General features: G+C 39.3%; 1 protein-coding gene across 1 annotated transcript; it reads right to left on the bottom strand.

Moving 5' to 3' along the window:
• Positions 1-7213: 7213 nt before the first annotated feature.
• Positions 7214-15543, bottom strand: RNF32 (ring finger protein 32; the record flags this gene model as incomplete). The annotated part of the gene is given in 8 exon segments (XM_079302214.1): positions 7214-7298; positions 7300-7337; positions 11476-11534; positions 13866-13925; positions 13928-13991; positions 13994-14043; positions 14046-14124; positions 15514-15543. Coding segments are annotated over 8 exon segments (465 nt in total).
• Positions 15544-16532: the final 989 nt, after the last annotated feature.

Below are 16532 nucleotides of genomic sequence, written 5' to 3'. Positions count from 1 at the left end.
ATAGAAGGTGACTCCAAACTATCCAAGAGAGAGTGTGAGAAATATCCTGTAATTGCTGATATTTTGACACACTGAATTGCAAACTATTTAGAAACTCTGTATGAAGGTCTTACATCAACACAGAAGTTAGGAAATCCTAAGAATTAGGATTTTAGGTACCTGAATGTTGATATGTACCTACTTGAGCACTTTGGAATGCTGCTTCTAGATATTTGTTGATGACTCACCCCAAGCATTGCTGTTGCTTTTCTCCCTACCCCCATTACATTAAGTTTATAGTCAGCATCACTGGATGAAGCTCTTTTCCTGAGCAGGGCTTTATTTTGCATTCCTTATCTATTCCCTGCTTCCATAGATAACAGCTATTGAAGTATTGGGGCACTTGCTTTGATTTCAATGCATTTCTTTTCCCATGTAGCCTGTACAGAGATATTCCCTAGTTAGAACTGCTCTTCCTCTACAGAAATATCCACTTTTATTAATTCTTTACCACTAAACTCCATTTAAGCAATCCTGTCACTAGAGGGTCTTCTAACAAATTACCAGGAGCTCAAGTCAGTTTGAATCATGAGTGGGAGGGTTTAGCCACTGCATGTATTTGTGCTTTTAGCTTCCAGTGTCATGAGGGGAATGGGCTGGTTTGGCCCCTGGGGTGGCTCCTGGTGTGGTCCTGGCTGCAGCTCCTCTGCTGTGGGATGTGCAGAGAGCTCAGCTCTCACTGCCTCCCTCGGGGGGAGGTGGACACACTGTGTCAGCTCTGTTCTCATCAGGGCCAGGCTTTGCAAGGTGCTGAGGTGAGGCTCTTCACCTGTTCTCTGCATTTTTGTATTTTCACGTGTATGAGCTTGTTTTGGACCTTCTCTCCCCATGTGAATTGATCATTCAGAGAAGTGGCATGGTGGTGATACCTGTGCAGTGAATTCAGTGGGTGTTCTTAAATGCTTATAAAGAAAATTAGCTGGTTCGTGATTTCCCCTTTCCCCCTAACCACGAGTCTTTTCCAGTCTGGACCAAAATTCTTAAGAGTCACAAAATCTCTGAGAGTGCTTTCTCCTCCTTGGCTTTCCATAACAAAAAATTTCAGTCACTTTTACTTTCTTAAAGGTAGATTTCAAAGTATTTTTGCTTTCTTTGATGTGATTTCTGTTGCTTTAAAGAGAAGTGGATAGAAAAAGAAGATACATTTGGGTTGTGGAATTTGAAATCTTAGGGTGTGTGTATGAAACACATGTACACAAAAAAAGGGTGCATTTCTTTTCCTGTGGGGTTTGGGACCCAACCCCACATTACCTAAATAGAAATCACATGTTGTGCTTGTCTCCACTAAATTTTGTCTTTAAAATTCACAGTGAGGAGACTGAGGATGTTCTCAGGGTGCTGCTGGCACCCTGATCCCTGTCACATGGAATTGGCTTAATGTGTGCTTGTTGGCATGACCATAAAAACACAATTCTGCTGGCTGGGCTGTGATGGTGGCAGCAGGTACCTTCACTGTGCACATTCACTGCAGTGTTACTGGTTAATATCACAGTTTACAAAAAAAAATTATAAATTACGCACAATCTCTAAACTGCTGAATGGAACTGGTGGTCCCCTCTTAGTCTGATTTGTGCTTTAGGATTTATGAACTCCACAGTCTTGAGCAGCTGACTTTTCTTTCACATAGATGTATCTAACCAAGGTATAACACAGCTGAAAAATTGTGCTTTGAGTGTTACTTTAGTCTCAACAGTTTTCAGTGTAGATACCTTCTCCCAACCAAACCTTTCCTGGTTCATTTTAGATCATCCAGAATTATGATTTATAGTGTTCTCTGTTGTGGGTATTTTGTTGTGTTACAAAAAAAAAAAAAAGAAAAAAAAGGAAATATCTGCTGCCTTAGCTAGGCTGATTTTTTGGTTTTGTTTTGTGGAAAGGAGTGGTAATATGTGTTTTTTCTTGTTTGAAATGTTACACTGAATGTTTTGTAGAAATTTTTTTTTACTGTGTTTTCAATAAAGGTAAAGTGTGGTTTATAGCTGAGTATCGTGCCTTTTTTTCTGTTATAAGCAATAAAAAAATAAGAATCTGTGTCATTCTAAATTATCCTATCAGTAATTGGCATGAATAATTGTGTTCTTCTCTCTTCTTCTTCCTCCTCCCAATGTAACCCGATTTTGAGATTCTCAAATTGTTCTGTTTCTAAAATAGCTGAGGTGGGGAATGTGATGGAGATTCCTCTACATTCAGAGGCATCACAGCCCTGTGTTTTAAGACAGGTGTGTAATTAATTTGAACCCTCTGCTTCAGGCCAGTGGGGATTGTTTATAGCAAAGTGTGCTCATTATGTGATTTGTAAGTAATTTTCAATCGTTTAATGGTTTGACTGAAGGGCAAAACCCCTGACCACCGTCCTTCCTGAACTGTCTATAACTTAAACAGCTTCAGACTTTAAATTCCATTTCACAGGAGAGTTAGGCTGTTTTTAAAGTTCAAGAATCACATGGCTGGAAGGGACCTGGAGATGTTTGATCCATCCAGCTGTACAGGATCAAACATAGCTGCATTATTCCTGGTATTTAACCAGCCTGGCAGGAGCTATCTGTGATGGGATTGCTGTGCTGTCTCTAGGGCAGTATATTTCAATGTTTAATTGTCCAAGATTTCATAAATGTCAAATGTGAAGGGCCCTTGCTATGCTTTAAGCTTTCATTTTGTTCTCAAACAGCCATACTAAAACAAGCCTTTCTGCTTGCACTAGCTTTTTCCACACCTGAAAGGTTACATTTCACTTTATTTTTATATGAGAAGTGACCCACAGTTCCCTCAATGGTTTTCTGGAAGTCTCCTCTCATCTTTTTTGCTGTCTATGGGGATGCTTATGTATTTTTGGAAATGCAGAGTTCAAGTGAACACAGAAATAAACCTCCAAGCTTGAGCTCTGGCACTACATCATGTCTTCAGTACTTCTTTCTTTGTATTTTTTAGGGGTTGGTTGGTTTGGGTTGGTTGTTTTGACAGACAGTGGGAGAAGAGGCATCTCAGGTGTCCTCAGTATAGATTTTTATGCCTTTTTGCTGCCTTGAGTATGTTTCTGCATATTGAAAATAAGCCTGGGCAATCTCATCTTCATATCTGAAGATGTTCCCACAGGGGCTCAACAAAACAAATACCTAAAAGGATTGCTTTTCTTGCATTTAATCATTATGAATGCAATCCCAGCTCACTGTGGCCACTTTCTCCTAATGTACCCCTGTATCTGAAAGCTCTGCAGAGACTCAACACAAGTCTTAGGCTTGTCTGTGTGTCTCTGCCCATAAATGTGTGCAGCAGTTTTAAGGCACATTTTGACATCTGTGTCATGATCAGGCAGTGTGAGCCTTTCTCTCCATGTGAGAAAAAAAACCTGATAGTTAAAGAAGGAGCCATTTTTTGGGGGAGTGTGGGTTGGGAAGTAGGAGGCAAAGTAGCAGCAGCCTCATGGCACCTAAACACTTTACTATTGTTGCATTTAACTTTTTTTTCTTTTAGTAGCTTTTCTCTATCAGCACATCTGCTGCCTTCCAAATGCAAAAAGTAACCCTTCATAGCATATATCAGAGTATTTGAAACTAACTTTTCTAGACACAAAGAAATCAAACTTCAAAAAAATCCCTCATACATGATATGGAAAACTCACTAGGAATTTATATAAAAACTTTGAATTTCCTAAATTTTCTGCTAACATGATTTCATATTCTATTTATTCTATGGTCTTATTTACTTCTTTCTGAGGGCTGTTATGATTTACTGTGTTCTCAATTGATCCCTAACACAACAGGATATTGAAAGGATGTATCCATTTGTCAGTAGCAACTGGATTTGTTTCCTAATTTGTAAATGCTGATTTGGCAATGTAACATAAAAGAAAGAACTTCCCTGAGAGCCTTTGTATTTGGATATATTTAAATCCCCAAGGGATGGGAAAAGCAGCAGCCTCTCCTCTACTCTGTCAGAGAATTCTGTGTAGCAAAGAGCAGGTGGGGAACCTGGTGCTTCCCCCCATGGCTGCTCAGTGTCAAGAAAGAAGCATCCCAGTCTCTCCCATGCAGACGTTCACACTGACCTTCAATGGTATGTGCACAACAAAAAACAAATAAACAACAGTCCCACCACAGGCCTCCTCCAATATTTACCCTTTGTGGTCTCCAAACAATCCTGACTGGTGACACCGTGTGCTCTCTGAATGACTCGTGAAACGCTGTGAATATCTTCAGTGTTTTTATGTGATTATGTGTTTAATCAATAACAACCCCGTGTTATCTGGGTTCTAGAACTTAATCTCTGCACTGCAATTTCAAATGCTCTTACTGATTTCATATTAAAATGTGGCTTCAGGAAGGATAAGGTAAGACTGCACCCAACTCTTACATAATCTGGGGTTTCTGTTCACCTCAAGTAAAAGTTGATCCATTTGAAAATACTTCTGTCCCTGAGTTATGCTTGGTCTTAATTTGTAGTGGTCTCAAACTGGACCAGACCTGACCTAGTTTTGTAACCAAGTGAGCTGGAACTGTAAAAAAAGAAAAAAAGAGGAAAACTCTTTTCCTGCATGAGACAGGGATCTGTGAAGTTCCTCTGCTGCTAAGATACTGTCTTCTTTGAGCTACTCATGGATTTTCTGTAGCATGACCTGACCCAACTCAAATCCATCAATCAGTAAATAAAGTCTAAGGTTGGGAAGAAAAGCAAGTGTAAATGAAATTTAAACCAGAATTTTTGCTAACTGTTCAATCAGCGTGAGCTGTCAATGTGAACGGAAAGAAAATCAGCATTTTGTATAATTTGTTATCATCATATTCTAGCATGTAAAAATGAAATTCTGCTCTGTTTTAATGCATAATACTGAATAACTTTTAAAATCCTGGAATAGCTGAAACAAAGCAATGGAATTTATTGCTGAAAACACTATTTTATGCCTGAGAGTCTTCCTCAAGCCTGGACAGAGTGGCATGAGGTGACTGTGCAGTCCCTCATCGGTATGCAAAGCTGCATCAGTCATCTGTAGAGCAGCACAAGGCTGTGATAAAATGAAACCATGAAACAAAGCACTGAGGTGAACTTTGTCCACGAGGAAGCCTTTTTAAGTGATCCAATGTCAGCAAATTGCTTACTAATGTGTTGACTTATGGCAACCCTCAAAAGTAAAATGAAAAGGCTGGAATTTACAGCATATCAATGAATCAGTTGATAAGCTTTTACTGGTTTAATATCCTCCTAGTTTTGCTGCTTGGAGCCACTTCAGGTTAGCAACAGAATGTTTACCATCTCTGTGTGATAAAGGAAGTCAAAGGACTAAACAAATTCCAGGACCATTATACTGTTTGGTGAGATTTAAATTAAAATCGTTGGGAGAAATCATGTGGAGGGGGGAGGAAGAAACTAAAGTCAACTGCATCATTTCACAATGACTTACCTCGCTTCCCAAATAATGGCAGGATTTTTAGCAGAGCTGGAGATAATGTAATGCATTAGAAAAGATTTAATTGCACCAATAAAAGGCTATACCACAATTAAATGACATACAGAGTGACATTTATAGGTAGGATCAAAGAAATTCACTACCTAACATGCTGAAGCAACACCCTGCTCTCTGTGTATAGGAGTGCTAAAAAATAGCCTACTTTGGTTTCAGTGACCTTTCTTATCTCCTTTGATCTAGATTATTAAAAATTTTAATGCCAGGTGTAATAAGGGCTACTGTAGCACCCTGAAACAAGGCATATGTGTCCTTCTAGTACTAATATTTCAGACCTTGTTTTTTATTTTGTGATATTTATTTAAGCATATGAAACTTGACATTTTACCTTTGTGATCCTTCCAGTGGTGGCAAGGTTATTAAAAAAATAGTTGGGTTTTTTTTGCTATTGTGATGCCATTTGTTTATGCTAATGTTTAGGGAGTGACATTTTAAAAGCACAGTTCAATTTTGAGAAGCAAATTTTATTTTAGAAAGGCTTTTTAGTGACTGGAAATGGATGGCTCGTTTTGAATAATATTTTTATTAACCAACAATTAGAAGTGTAAGAGTGAACAGCAGGAAAACTCATCTACAGTTCCCCCTTGAAAACCACTAAGAAAAATAAGTGCAGGTCCTTCAATCACAACTTGCACTAAATTAGCAAACCTGGCTAATTGTTATGAGAAGATTTAGACACTTATTCTCAACAGAAGGGGGAAAAGCAGTGCCCATTTTGTTGCCTGTAAAATCGTGAAGTGTTACATGTGAGAATGAGCTCCTGCTGCTTAGGCTTCTCTGTGGACACTGTGTTGGATGAAAATCTCCCCATGGAATTTGTAACTATGGGCTGAAAGGTGGGCAGCCACCCTAAAGCTAGCCCAGGGCATGACTGCTGCTGTAGCCATCTGAGATAAACTGACTAATGGCATTCAGCAGCAGCTTTCAGCATTTTTAGGAGCCCTCTTGTTGCTGAGACCTTGTTTCATGGCTTAGCATGGTGTCTTGGGCCCCTGGGAAACTGGCAGCCTTCTTGGGAAAGAAGCCTACCTCTGCTTCCCCAGACTCCCAAAGAGCAGCAAAATCAAAGTGGTGCTGTTGTCTGTTCCAGTCACACTTCTTGTGACTTCTTGTGACAGTGGTCACAATCCACTGTCAGGTTCATTTATTCCAAATTTAAGGGCTTGAGCACTTCTGAGTGTATCATCAGTGTTCTTCAGTCACCTTCAAACTCTTTTTCTCTGCTACAGGGAAGGATTTTGCATTGATTCTAAGGAGGATGGAATGAACAGACTGACAAAACAACAGAGTAGCTCCAGTGCTGCCTGTTTAGTATGAATAACAAGGAATAAGTGAAAAGGGAGGGAGCTGGTATTCAGGAGTTCTGGTTTAAGGAAGCTGAATCGCCCCAAGGAAGCAAATTTAACATAACTTTTTGTCAAATAATTGCTTTCTTAATTTTTTATCCTTAGGAGCCACTGCTTCCCTCTTTATACTCTTTTCAAACAATATATCCCCTTCAGGAAGCTTGAAATCTGTAAGACACAATTCTGCTCAAGAAGAGGAAACTCGAATTTATATAATTTAATTATTGATATGAAACAATGATTTAATGCATTTTTTTACACTTCAACTTTTGTAGTGCATTCATCCTGTCTAGTTTCTTGCTAAAAGTGTAATGGAGCATTATTAAGAAATAAATATTGTCCAGTGACACACCTGTAGCAGAAGTAAGGCTTACCTAATTAATTCAATTTTAACTAAGCATGCCCCATCATGTATTACTCTGGTCTGATACTGTTCTTTTGTACACATAGGACAACTTTTTACCTGTAAATTTTTCAAAGGTTTTCAGGCAGGACTGAAAAAATAATTATACTTACAATTACTTGCAGTGTATTTAATCTCATTGGTTTGAGATGAAACAGGCTTGATTACAGAATGTACAAACAGTTAATTAATCAATCCATGAACACTCTACAACATGCATATTTTTAAAATTAAAGTGTTAAGAATTTTGTAAGTCTCCACATACTCACATGAAGTTCCATGGATTAAATTATTCCAGGTTAGTATACTCCTGTATAGCTCAGTTAAAAAATATGTTTTCCCATATGCTTTTAAAAAAGGTTATAAAAAAGAATAAAGTGCTTCATCATAAAATAGCTTTAAATAATATTTCTTACCATAAAAAGCTGGAATCAAAATTACTTTTCAAGATGATTACATTTAATTCATTAAGATACTCACTTAGTAGTTTAATTAAAAGACTCATGTATTATGTGCTTGGATAGTTATATAAAAATGTACTCCCTTAATGGACTACATGGGAACATGAATGCAGCACCTGTTTTTTCAAAGGAATAAAAAAACAACCCCAGAACCAAACCTGACTTTAAAGCATTCTAACAGCTGAAAAGGAAAAAAATGCTGACATGAAAAATTCTGAAAGGTCATCAGCTTCCTTCTGTGATTACTGTGATCTTTTGTGTGAAAATAAAACTAGTTTGTGAAATAGTGAATTTTGCATTAACAACACATGGGGTGGCAGAAAGCAAGAAATGGCAACTGCTACTGAGCGGAGGAAAAAAATTATAAAACATTTAAAATGAAATCTGATTAATTTTTCTCCCGTTTCCCAAGAGAGACATTACATTTCAAGAGGTGATACGCATCAAATGCAGCGTTTCTCACACACAATAAAAGAGAAAGTTGACAGACTACAAGAAAACTTCACCTTTATCTGACCTAAATTCCCACCAAATGCTGATGATCTCCATCCCAACAAAAGATGTGCAGTTGGACAAAACAAGCAGTTGGCTCTTAGAGGAAGGGAGGCTGGGAAGGAGTGAGCCCAGGAGGAGCAGTGAGCACTCTTAGCTGGCAAACACCAGAGGATTGATGGCCAGCAGCCAGCTGGAGGGAATTCTCAGATTCAGTGGCTTTTTCCCTGGAGGGAGGAAAGCTAAGAAACACTGAGGACAAAAACAATTCCAGAGGCATTTGCCTTTTTGTGCCAAATCTGAAGTAACCTTCTTAATGAGTGCTGTCTTTTGCTCTCACTTGTGAAGTTTCAGACTTTCAGGGTAGCCAGAAGTTGGCAGATCTTCCCAGATCTCTCCCACCTGTCTGTGGACAGTTCACCTCCAGCTAATGCTGATGTAAAAAGAAGCTAAATCCCTGTCTCTAAGGTTATTCAAATACTTTCTTTCACAATGCAGACTTGGCTGTGAAAAATCTAAAAATTTTTAAAAGGGGAACAGACAGGAAAACTACCCTAATATGCACTGTGGAAAGAACCTTGTAAGCAGTTGGGATAATCTGAATTGCCATCATCCCTCTCTGAAGCAGCTCTCCATTCCATCAGGTACTTGTCTCTTTTGCTTAATATTTTCAAGATGATGGATTAGAGACTGTAATAAAGCAGGATGTACTTATGCCCACATGCACACGTGCATTGAGCAAGCCATCAAGGTGAAATGCAGCATTTCATCAGATAACCTGGGGAAGTGACTGTCTGGCATTGGGGGTACACCTACTTTTTTTCCAGATAGAAATAATTGTTGTACTAAACTCACATTAATAAAACTTCTGAGAAGATAAAAAAGATCTTGAATTGTACAAACAGCAAATGTTTACTTGATGAATGAAGGCCAGAATCATATCTAACAGGAATATTTGAAGCAGAAAATAGCCTATACCTGCTTTGCAAGAACAGATAAAAAGACTTCTCTACTGTTATAATTTCAGAAGTGCACAAATACTACCCATCTTCCCTGTCATGTTCAAAATAATATCAGAGTTGGCCACTGAGTTGTTCCACTTATTAAAAACTAAATGTTTTAAAAGTAGAATCTAAAAGTAGAATCTTTCCTTCAGTTCTTCCTCCAGCTAGTGACTTTCAGCAGTACCTCAGGAAAATAAATAAGTAATTACAATTGTGAGTGCACACAATTATTCAGTTATATTTCTACCCTGGGTTGAATTGCAAATTCTTTCCTGAATGTTGCACAGTGCTGTATGGATTTTCCATGCTGTGTGGGTCTCTTTACCCATTCTTCAGTAGGAAATGACAAGGAAGAGTGCTCAACTATTCCTGATTTCTGAGCAGCAATAATTACAAATCACTGAATATACCCCATAGGCCTTTACAAACCATGGGTTTTCTACATATGAAATTCATTAATAAAGCATTTGCTTAGAAATACTTTATTCAGATACTTGATGTAAATCCATCATCAGACAAAGCACCATCAGGAAATTTCTGGCAAGCAGCTAAAGGGGTGCAAGAGAGCTGGAGAGGGGCTTCTGGCAAAGGCATGGAGAGACAGGACAAGGGGGGAATGGCTTCAGCTCTAAGAGAGTAGGTTTGGATTAGTATCGGGAAGAAATTCTTCCCTGTTTGGGTGGTGAGGCCCTGGCACAGGCTGCCCAGAGAAGCTGTAGCTGCCCCATCCCTGGAAGTGTTCAAAGCCAGGTTGGATGGGGCTCTGAACAGCCTGGGACAGTGGAAGGTGTCCCTGCCCATTTCAGGGAGTTGGAACTGGATGATCTTTAAGGTCCCTTCCAATGTAAACCATTAATGGATTAGATATTCAGTAATTATCAGAACCTCTTTAACATACAGGATTTTTTTTAATGTACATTTTTATTTGCTGAGTAATTTGAATTTATTATGATACTTTTCAAAACCTTTAAATTGGGATTAGCTAAAGAGTGTAACAGCAACATAATTTCAAATAATCAGTATAAATAATATCTCAGAATTGTGAAGTTTTCCTCAGTATTGCATCTATGCATTCTTAAAAATAAAAATTAACAAGTAGTATAATAAATTACTATGGCTGCTGCTGCAAAATTCTGAAGTTCAATGAGGCTGTGATATAAGAACAAGAAATAAAGAGCATGAAGAGACAAAGAGATGGTCACAAGAGGCCAGTGACACTGTCACTGTCACAGTTGAGCCTGTCCATCTCCAGCAGTGAATGTGAGGTGCCTAGATGCATGTACATGTGAAATCTCTGCTTTCTTAAAGAAGGAATCAGTGAAAATACTCACAGTATTCCTGCCTGCCCCCACAAGAGGCAGATAAAGTACAGTGTCAGTACCTCAGCAGTAAAAACCACATGCAGCAGAATATCTATTTATCTATCTATCTATCTATCTATCTATCTATCTATCTATCTATCTATCTATCTATCTATCTATCTATCTATCTATCTTTGGAGACCAGGAGAAGCTGCTTGTGTTGTTTGACCACAGCCCATGGAGAAATGTCCAAGGTTTGTGTAGCAAACCACAGTTACAGTTTTTGGAGCTTGAGTCCATGAGGAGGCCTTAGTGGTATTTAACAGAACAAGAAGGAAGAGAGATGTACAATAATTGCAATAATTAAAACGATCACAATACAAGCTGATGCCACCTAGATGAGAGTTCCAGTCCTAGATGGGAAGGAAAGGGTAAACTCTTGCATTCATACCAGAATCTGCATTAATCTGACATTACTATGCAGCACATATTTATTCTGTGTAAGCTTTCAAAGCCCCCATCAGGCAGCTTGTGCATCCAAACCCATTTCTCATGAAGAAAAAAGGAATCCTAGCAAATCATGGGGTTTTGGTGTTCCCCTTGTTCAAGTATCTCATTATTCTAGGGCAGGATTTGTTAATTTTTGAGGCAAAAATTCTCCTTCTGAGCCCATCCATCTACAGATGTATATCATTAATCATCTAAAATTTGTGCAAACTGCCTTTGATCTTTTAAAAGAACTTTTGAGAGGTACTAAAGGATCTATCAGGAATACTGTCTTCCCTTTAGTTGAACTATCTGCCTAACCTACTTCCTTGTGAGGTCATGACATCGATCAGACATAAATCAATTTCAATCTGTTTTAGAGCAACAGCTTTGAGGTTTCAGCTGGGTCAGTTTATGCTTTTGGAGCAATTTGGGGAATGATTTCCCTGCATGTGGTTTGGTTCACCTAGACCTCACTTTGTTACTTTTTTATCCCATTTTGGTAGCCCAATATATGGAGTGGTGACCTCTGTGGTGAGAAAATCTGGGTACAGGGAGAGTGAGCAAGAAAGCAAAGCAGTGACAGCATGAAGGACAGTATCACAACCCAAAAAATGCCTGCTCTGGTTTCTTTCCAAGCACTGTGGTCAGAGGCTGTTCTAAGGAAGAAATTGGGATGGCTTTGTGGAAAGCCTTCTGTATATCCCCAGGGTAAGAGAAAATACTTATTTAAAGCCTTCACAAATGGATTATTTAAACTGCCAAACAAGAAGAGTTTGGCAGCAAAGCTGAAGTTCTAAATAATACAAACCAGATGGGACACTTGTGAGAGACAGGTTGTACAGGTGTTTAGAAGGAAAACTTTTATACAAGAGAGTTTCTGAAAGAAAGATGGCAGCAGGGAACACAAGGAGGGATGTGTGGGCAAAGAAAAAGGCTCTGTGGAGATATTCTTAAAGTACTACTCTGAAAAAATACAAGCAATGGAAACCTACATTTATCACAGCTCGAGACATCCAAGAATTTTTTTATCCTTATGCATAAAAGTTAAAAGCTCAACCCATTTACTGACACACCCATTTACAAACAAGTTATTTATCCCAAAATGAACCTTATTGAAGTATTTGCATGCATTAACGTTTAAACTATTACTTCTGGATTTTAGGAATCAAACTCCTGTTGAAAAAAATTAATGACACAGATCAGTGGAACTTTGTTTGAACTCAAGAAGAAAATGTTACATTAAATTACATTTTCAAAATTGTTTTACAGTTTTAATGTTTAAACCACACAATCCTTAATAAGAAAGTTTGACAGATGCATTTTGAAATAATATGAGAATATTAGTGAAAATACTACAAAGTAAAACCCAGGAACAATTCAAATTTCAAAAAACATTTCAGCACAGTCTTTTAAATCCCTTGCACAAACATTTTTGTGGGAAAATTCAATCAGTGCTGTGATTTAAAGAGAAAATACTCAGTCTTTCTAATAATGGCAGAAAACATGCTCACACCTGGGCTGCATTTTTTTCACCTCAGCCTTTAGCTTCTGTAATCACTCATTATTGATGTTCATTTTAACCCCAATACCTCTTTTCTGCTTTTCCCCTTCCTGTCCTCTTTTCAAAATGAACCAAAGAGAAAAATCCCCTCCCATCTTTACAGCTATAACCATGTAAATATAGTGCTAATTCCCTCATCCTGTTATGTTTCTCCTGTCACTGGTTACACTCACTTTTTGTGCACTTAACTGAATTTTCCCTCTGAATTTTCAGCTGCTTCCAAAGGCAGATGAGCCTGGATGGAGCATCCCTGGTTTAGTGTGTTCCCTCTGGAGCTGGGACTGCTGGGACAGTTCCTGTGGCAAAGCAAACCTGATCTTCAGAGAGGCCAAAGGGCATTTCCATGAAAAAGAATAAATGTAACAGTTATTAACCATGATGAAAATTTATTATGCTCAAAAATGCAAATTTTGGAGCCAGAAGGTTCTTTAAGTAGTGCCTAATCAGGGCAGCAGAAAGGATGGACACAAGAAGATATTCATGGCAAAAATACTGTTGAAATCTTTAGAAAAGAAAAATGCAGGGCTGAAACTGAGAGGCAAGAAGCACATTTGGTCTTCTGGTTTGTTAAGATGCTCTTTTGCTTTGTTTTTCTAAGCAATATCGTCTGTCACTGCTCCACAACTGTATTATTATAACACTATTTAAAAGTGAATTTTCTCACTAGGCATCATTCCAAGCCCTCACATCTGTGACTTTTATCTTGCTGCATGTTTGCTTCTATATTTGAAAAAGGTATTTAGCTACAGGTGTTAATTCTTCCCTGGTTTAGCCCCAGGACCATTGTAAAAACAAACCTTTTTAACTTTGAGCAAAGCTGGGCATATATTAACAAAGAATACATTTCATGCAGCATTATTAAATGTCTTTTTACAGAATAAGGAGTAAACCAGGCCATTTCAAATAGACTAAAAAAAAATTGGAATGCTAGAACCTTCCCCCAACTAAATACAGTAAGAAAATCACTTCTGTTTTCCTGAGAATAAAATGTAAAGAACATTATGGCATTCAATAGGCATTAAAAGAACTTCTTGCTTTTTATGAAGAATATGTCTTCATCAAGATACACTAGTTTCACCTTTTTGCCTTTATTGTCACAAGAATAATGTTTTCATGTTTCAGAAATGAAAAGATATATTTAAGCCACTGATGGCAATCCCATTTTTTACCTAATGGTTTAAACTTCTGAATTTTGATAAATTTTAAAACAAGATATCATTCTGTCTAGCATTAAATCATCTTAGTTTCCACATTTTAGCTTATTTAAAATAAAAAACAAAGCTTACAAATCAAATCAATAATCAGGTTTACCTAATGTCAGCTGTGGAGCACTGGGGTCCAGGAGATATTCCTTTTCTGCATCTTCCTCGCTTTTGTGCTCTTTTTTCTCAGTCCAGTATCTACTATTATTCTGACTATTTCTTTTATTAATGGGATTTATAAAACTTCTTGGTGTTCCTTGTCCTTGACTTAGAAGAATCTGTTAATAAAAGAGCTCATGGCTGTGTTTTATATGATCCTGTAGAGCAACTGCAGAAACTGCTCTCATCTCTTGTTTGGAGGAGCAGCCCTAAAAAGCAAAAAACCCCCAAACAATCTGGAATAATTATTGTTATAAATTGTTTAAAACAATACATATTATAGTAAATTAAAAGATATTCTGCACTTAGCCAATATTTTTGAATTGTTAAATGCTTTTGTACAAATATAACTCCAGTAGTTAAGCCTAACATGCAATTACTATAATATGAAATTTAAGATTGATGTTTCTGACACATCCTAGTTTTAACTTATAAAAAGTCAAATGAAATCTTTGATTTATCATTTATATTAAATAAAATAACAGTAATTTAAAAGTTTTAATTACTGAGCTCATAATTATTATATTCAATATACTCATTATGAACTATAAAAGTTTGGCATGCCCAAACACATTTTAATTTCTTATAATTAAAAACAATCCCAAAGGCTAATTTTGCCTTCCAGAAAACTGAATATAAACAGGAATGTATTATTTTTATACAGGGAATGGGCTTATCAACCTGTTCCTCCATTTCTCCCCATGCTTATGCTTCATTTTAGGGAATGTGAAATAGTACTGTGTGAAATCATTATATTCCATTGGTAATCTTTAGCTGATTTGACAAGAATAGTGCTCCTCTACAAGAGGACATGTACAAGGGCTTCAATAATATTTCTCAGGAGAAGCAGCCTCATCAATAGCAGATAAGACACCTGCAATTCCTGTTGTTTTCTCCTCAGGATCCCATGGAAAAGAGCTTAACATCTGTTCCAGGTGCAGAAGTTAACTTTGGATCCATAAATCACCAAGTCTGTTCCTCTCCTGTCAACCTCATTTCACCCTCAGTGGGCTGCCTGCAATGTGCAGGGAATGGATTCAAATCAAATGGCAGCAATCACAAAATTCAGGCTGAACTGGGGAGAAGATGTGGCTGCAGCCATCAACCCCACAGAACTGTTCTGCAGGATTAGCCTGTTGCAGGCAGGGCAGCCTGTGACACACAGAGCAGGGATGATGCTGGCAGCCCCTTGGGGCTGAAGCTGCTCCTCTGTCATCCCCACATCCCCCTGGTGCAGCAGGGGAACGTGACTTGGGGCCAGAGTGGGAGCTGCAGGGGATAAATGGGATCCTTAGCTGTGACAAACAGGGGCCACAGCTTACAGGGCTGCTCTGACTCACCCTCATAGCCAGGTTTAGGTTGGAAGGGGCCCTAAAGATCTCCTTGTTCTACCCCCCCTGCCATGGCTGGGGACACTTTCCACTCTCCCAGGTTGCTCAGAGCCCCACCAATATTGTATTTCACTGATTTGGTTTATATTTTGCACTAAAATGGCTTCTCCTGTGGTTCCCCCATGGTCTGGTATATGGTTTAACCCTTTACCCCTTTTCCCTGGCTGGATCTGCCTGGCTGTGATCCAGGGTTCCTCTGCCCCTCACCCTGGGTTTAAAATTCCCCACGTCCCCCATGCTCACCCTTTTTTTCCCTGGATCCCTTCAGGAATAGAGCTCGGATCATCCCAGGAAGCAGAGTCTCTTTTGGTCTTTTGTCTCATTCCTGTGGGATTCCAAGCCTCCTCCTGGAACTGAGCTGGCCTATGAGCCAGAGAGGAGGCTCAGGAATCGCTGCAGTTGGCGCCCAGGGTGGGGCTCCAACACACATCCCTGAGATTGAGAGTCTCATACTCCAACACTTCCAGGGATGGGGCACCCACAGCTTCTCTGGCAACCTGTGGCAGGGCCTCACCACCCTCTCAGTAAAGAATTTCTTCCCAATATCTAAACTAATTCTACCCTTATTCAGTTTAAAGCCATTCTTCCTTGTCCATCACCCTGTTCCCTCTCCTGCTGTCCCTTCAAGCTGCTCAAAGGGGTCCCTGGAGCCTTCCCTTCTCCAGGCTGAGCAGCATCAACTCCCAGCCTGTCCTGAGGTGTTCCAGCCTCCTGATCATCTCAGTGGCATCCTCTGGACTCACTCCTCCAGATCCCTGTCCCTCCTACACCTGGGAGCCCAGATCTGTTTCAGTGTGTGGTTGCTGCTTTTCCAGCACAGCCAACTCTGCACTTCTGCACTCACAGCTCAGGGTGGGGTGACCGGGGGGGCTGGGGCTGTGCTGCAAAGGAGCTGCAGATGTGGCACCTGGGGACATGGTTCCATGGTTTCATGGTAGACCTGGCAGTGGTTAATGAGTCATGTTGGACTCATTGGTCTTAGAGCTCTTTTCCAGCCATGATGATTCTTTTTAGCCTCTTGTCCCTTTTCCCAGCACAGCCCCAACCCCACAGCCCCATACAGGCTCTGAGGGAAAGCTGGCAGTGGGAGGTGTTGCTCCCTTCTCCTCAGAGGGTGAAATGGAGCCTCTCCTGGCTTGATACCAGTCACTGCCCATAGGGAATCCCCTGGGAATGATTCCTTTCTGATTTTCCCTACCCCTTCCTGTATCCCACTGTCCCTAGGC

The sequence above is a fragment of the Erithacus rubecula genome, assembly GCF_903797595.1.
Source record: "Erithacus rubecula genome assembly, chromosome: 3".
NCBI lineage: Eukaryota > Metazoa > Chordata > Aves > Passeriformes > Muscicapidae > Erithacus > Erithacus rubecula.
The sequence above is the reverse complement of the archived record's forward strand: the minus strand, read 5'-3'. Positions and strand labels throughout refer to the sequence as shown.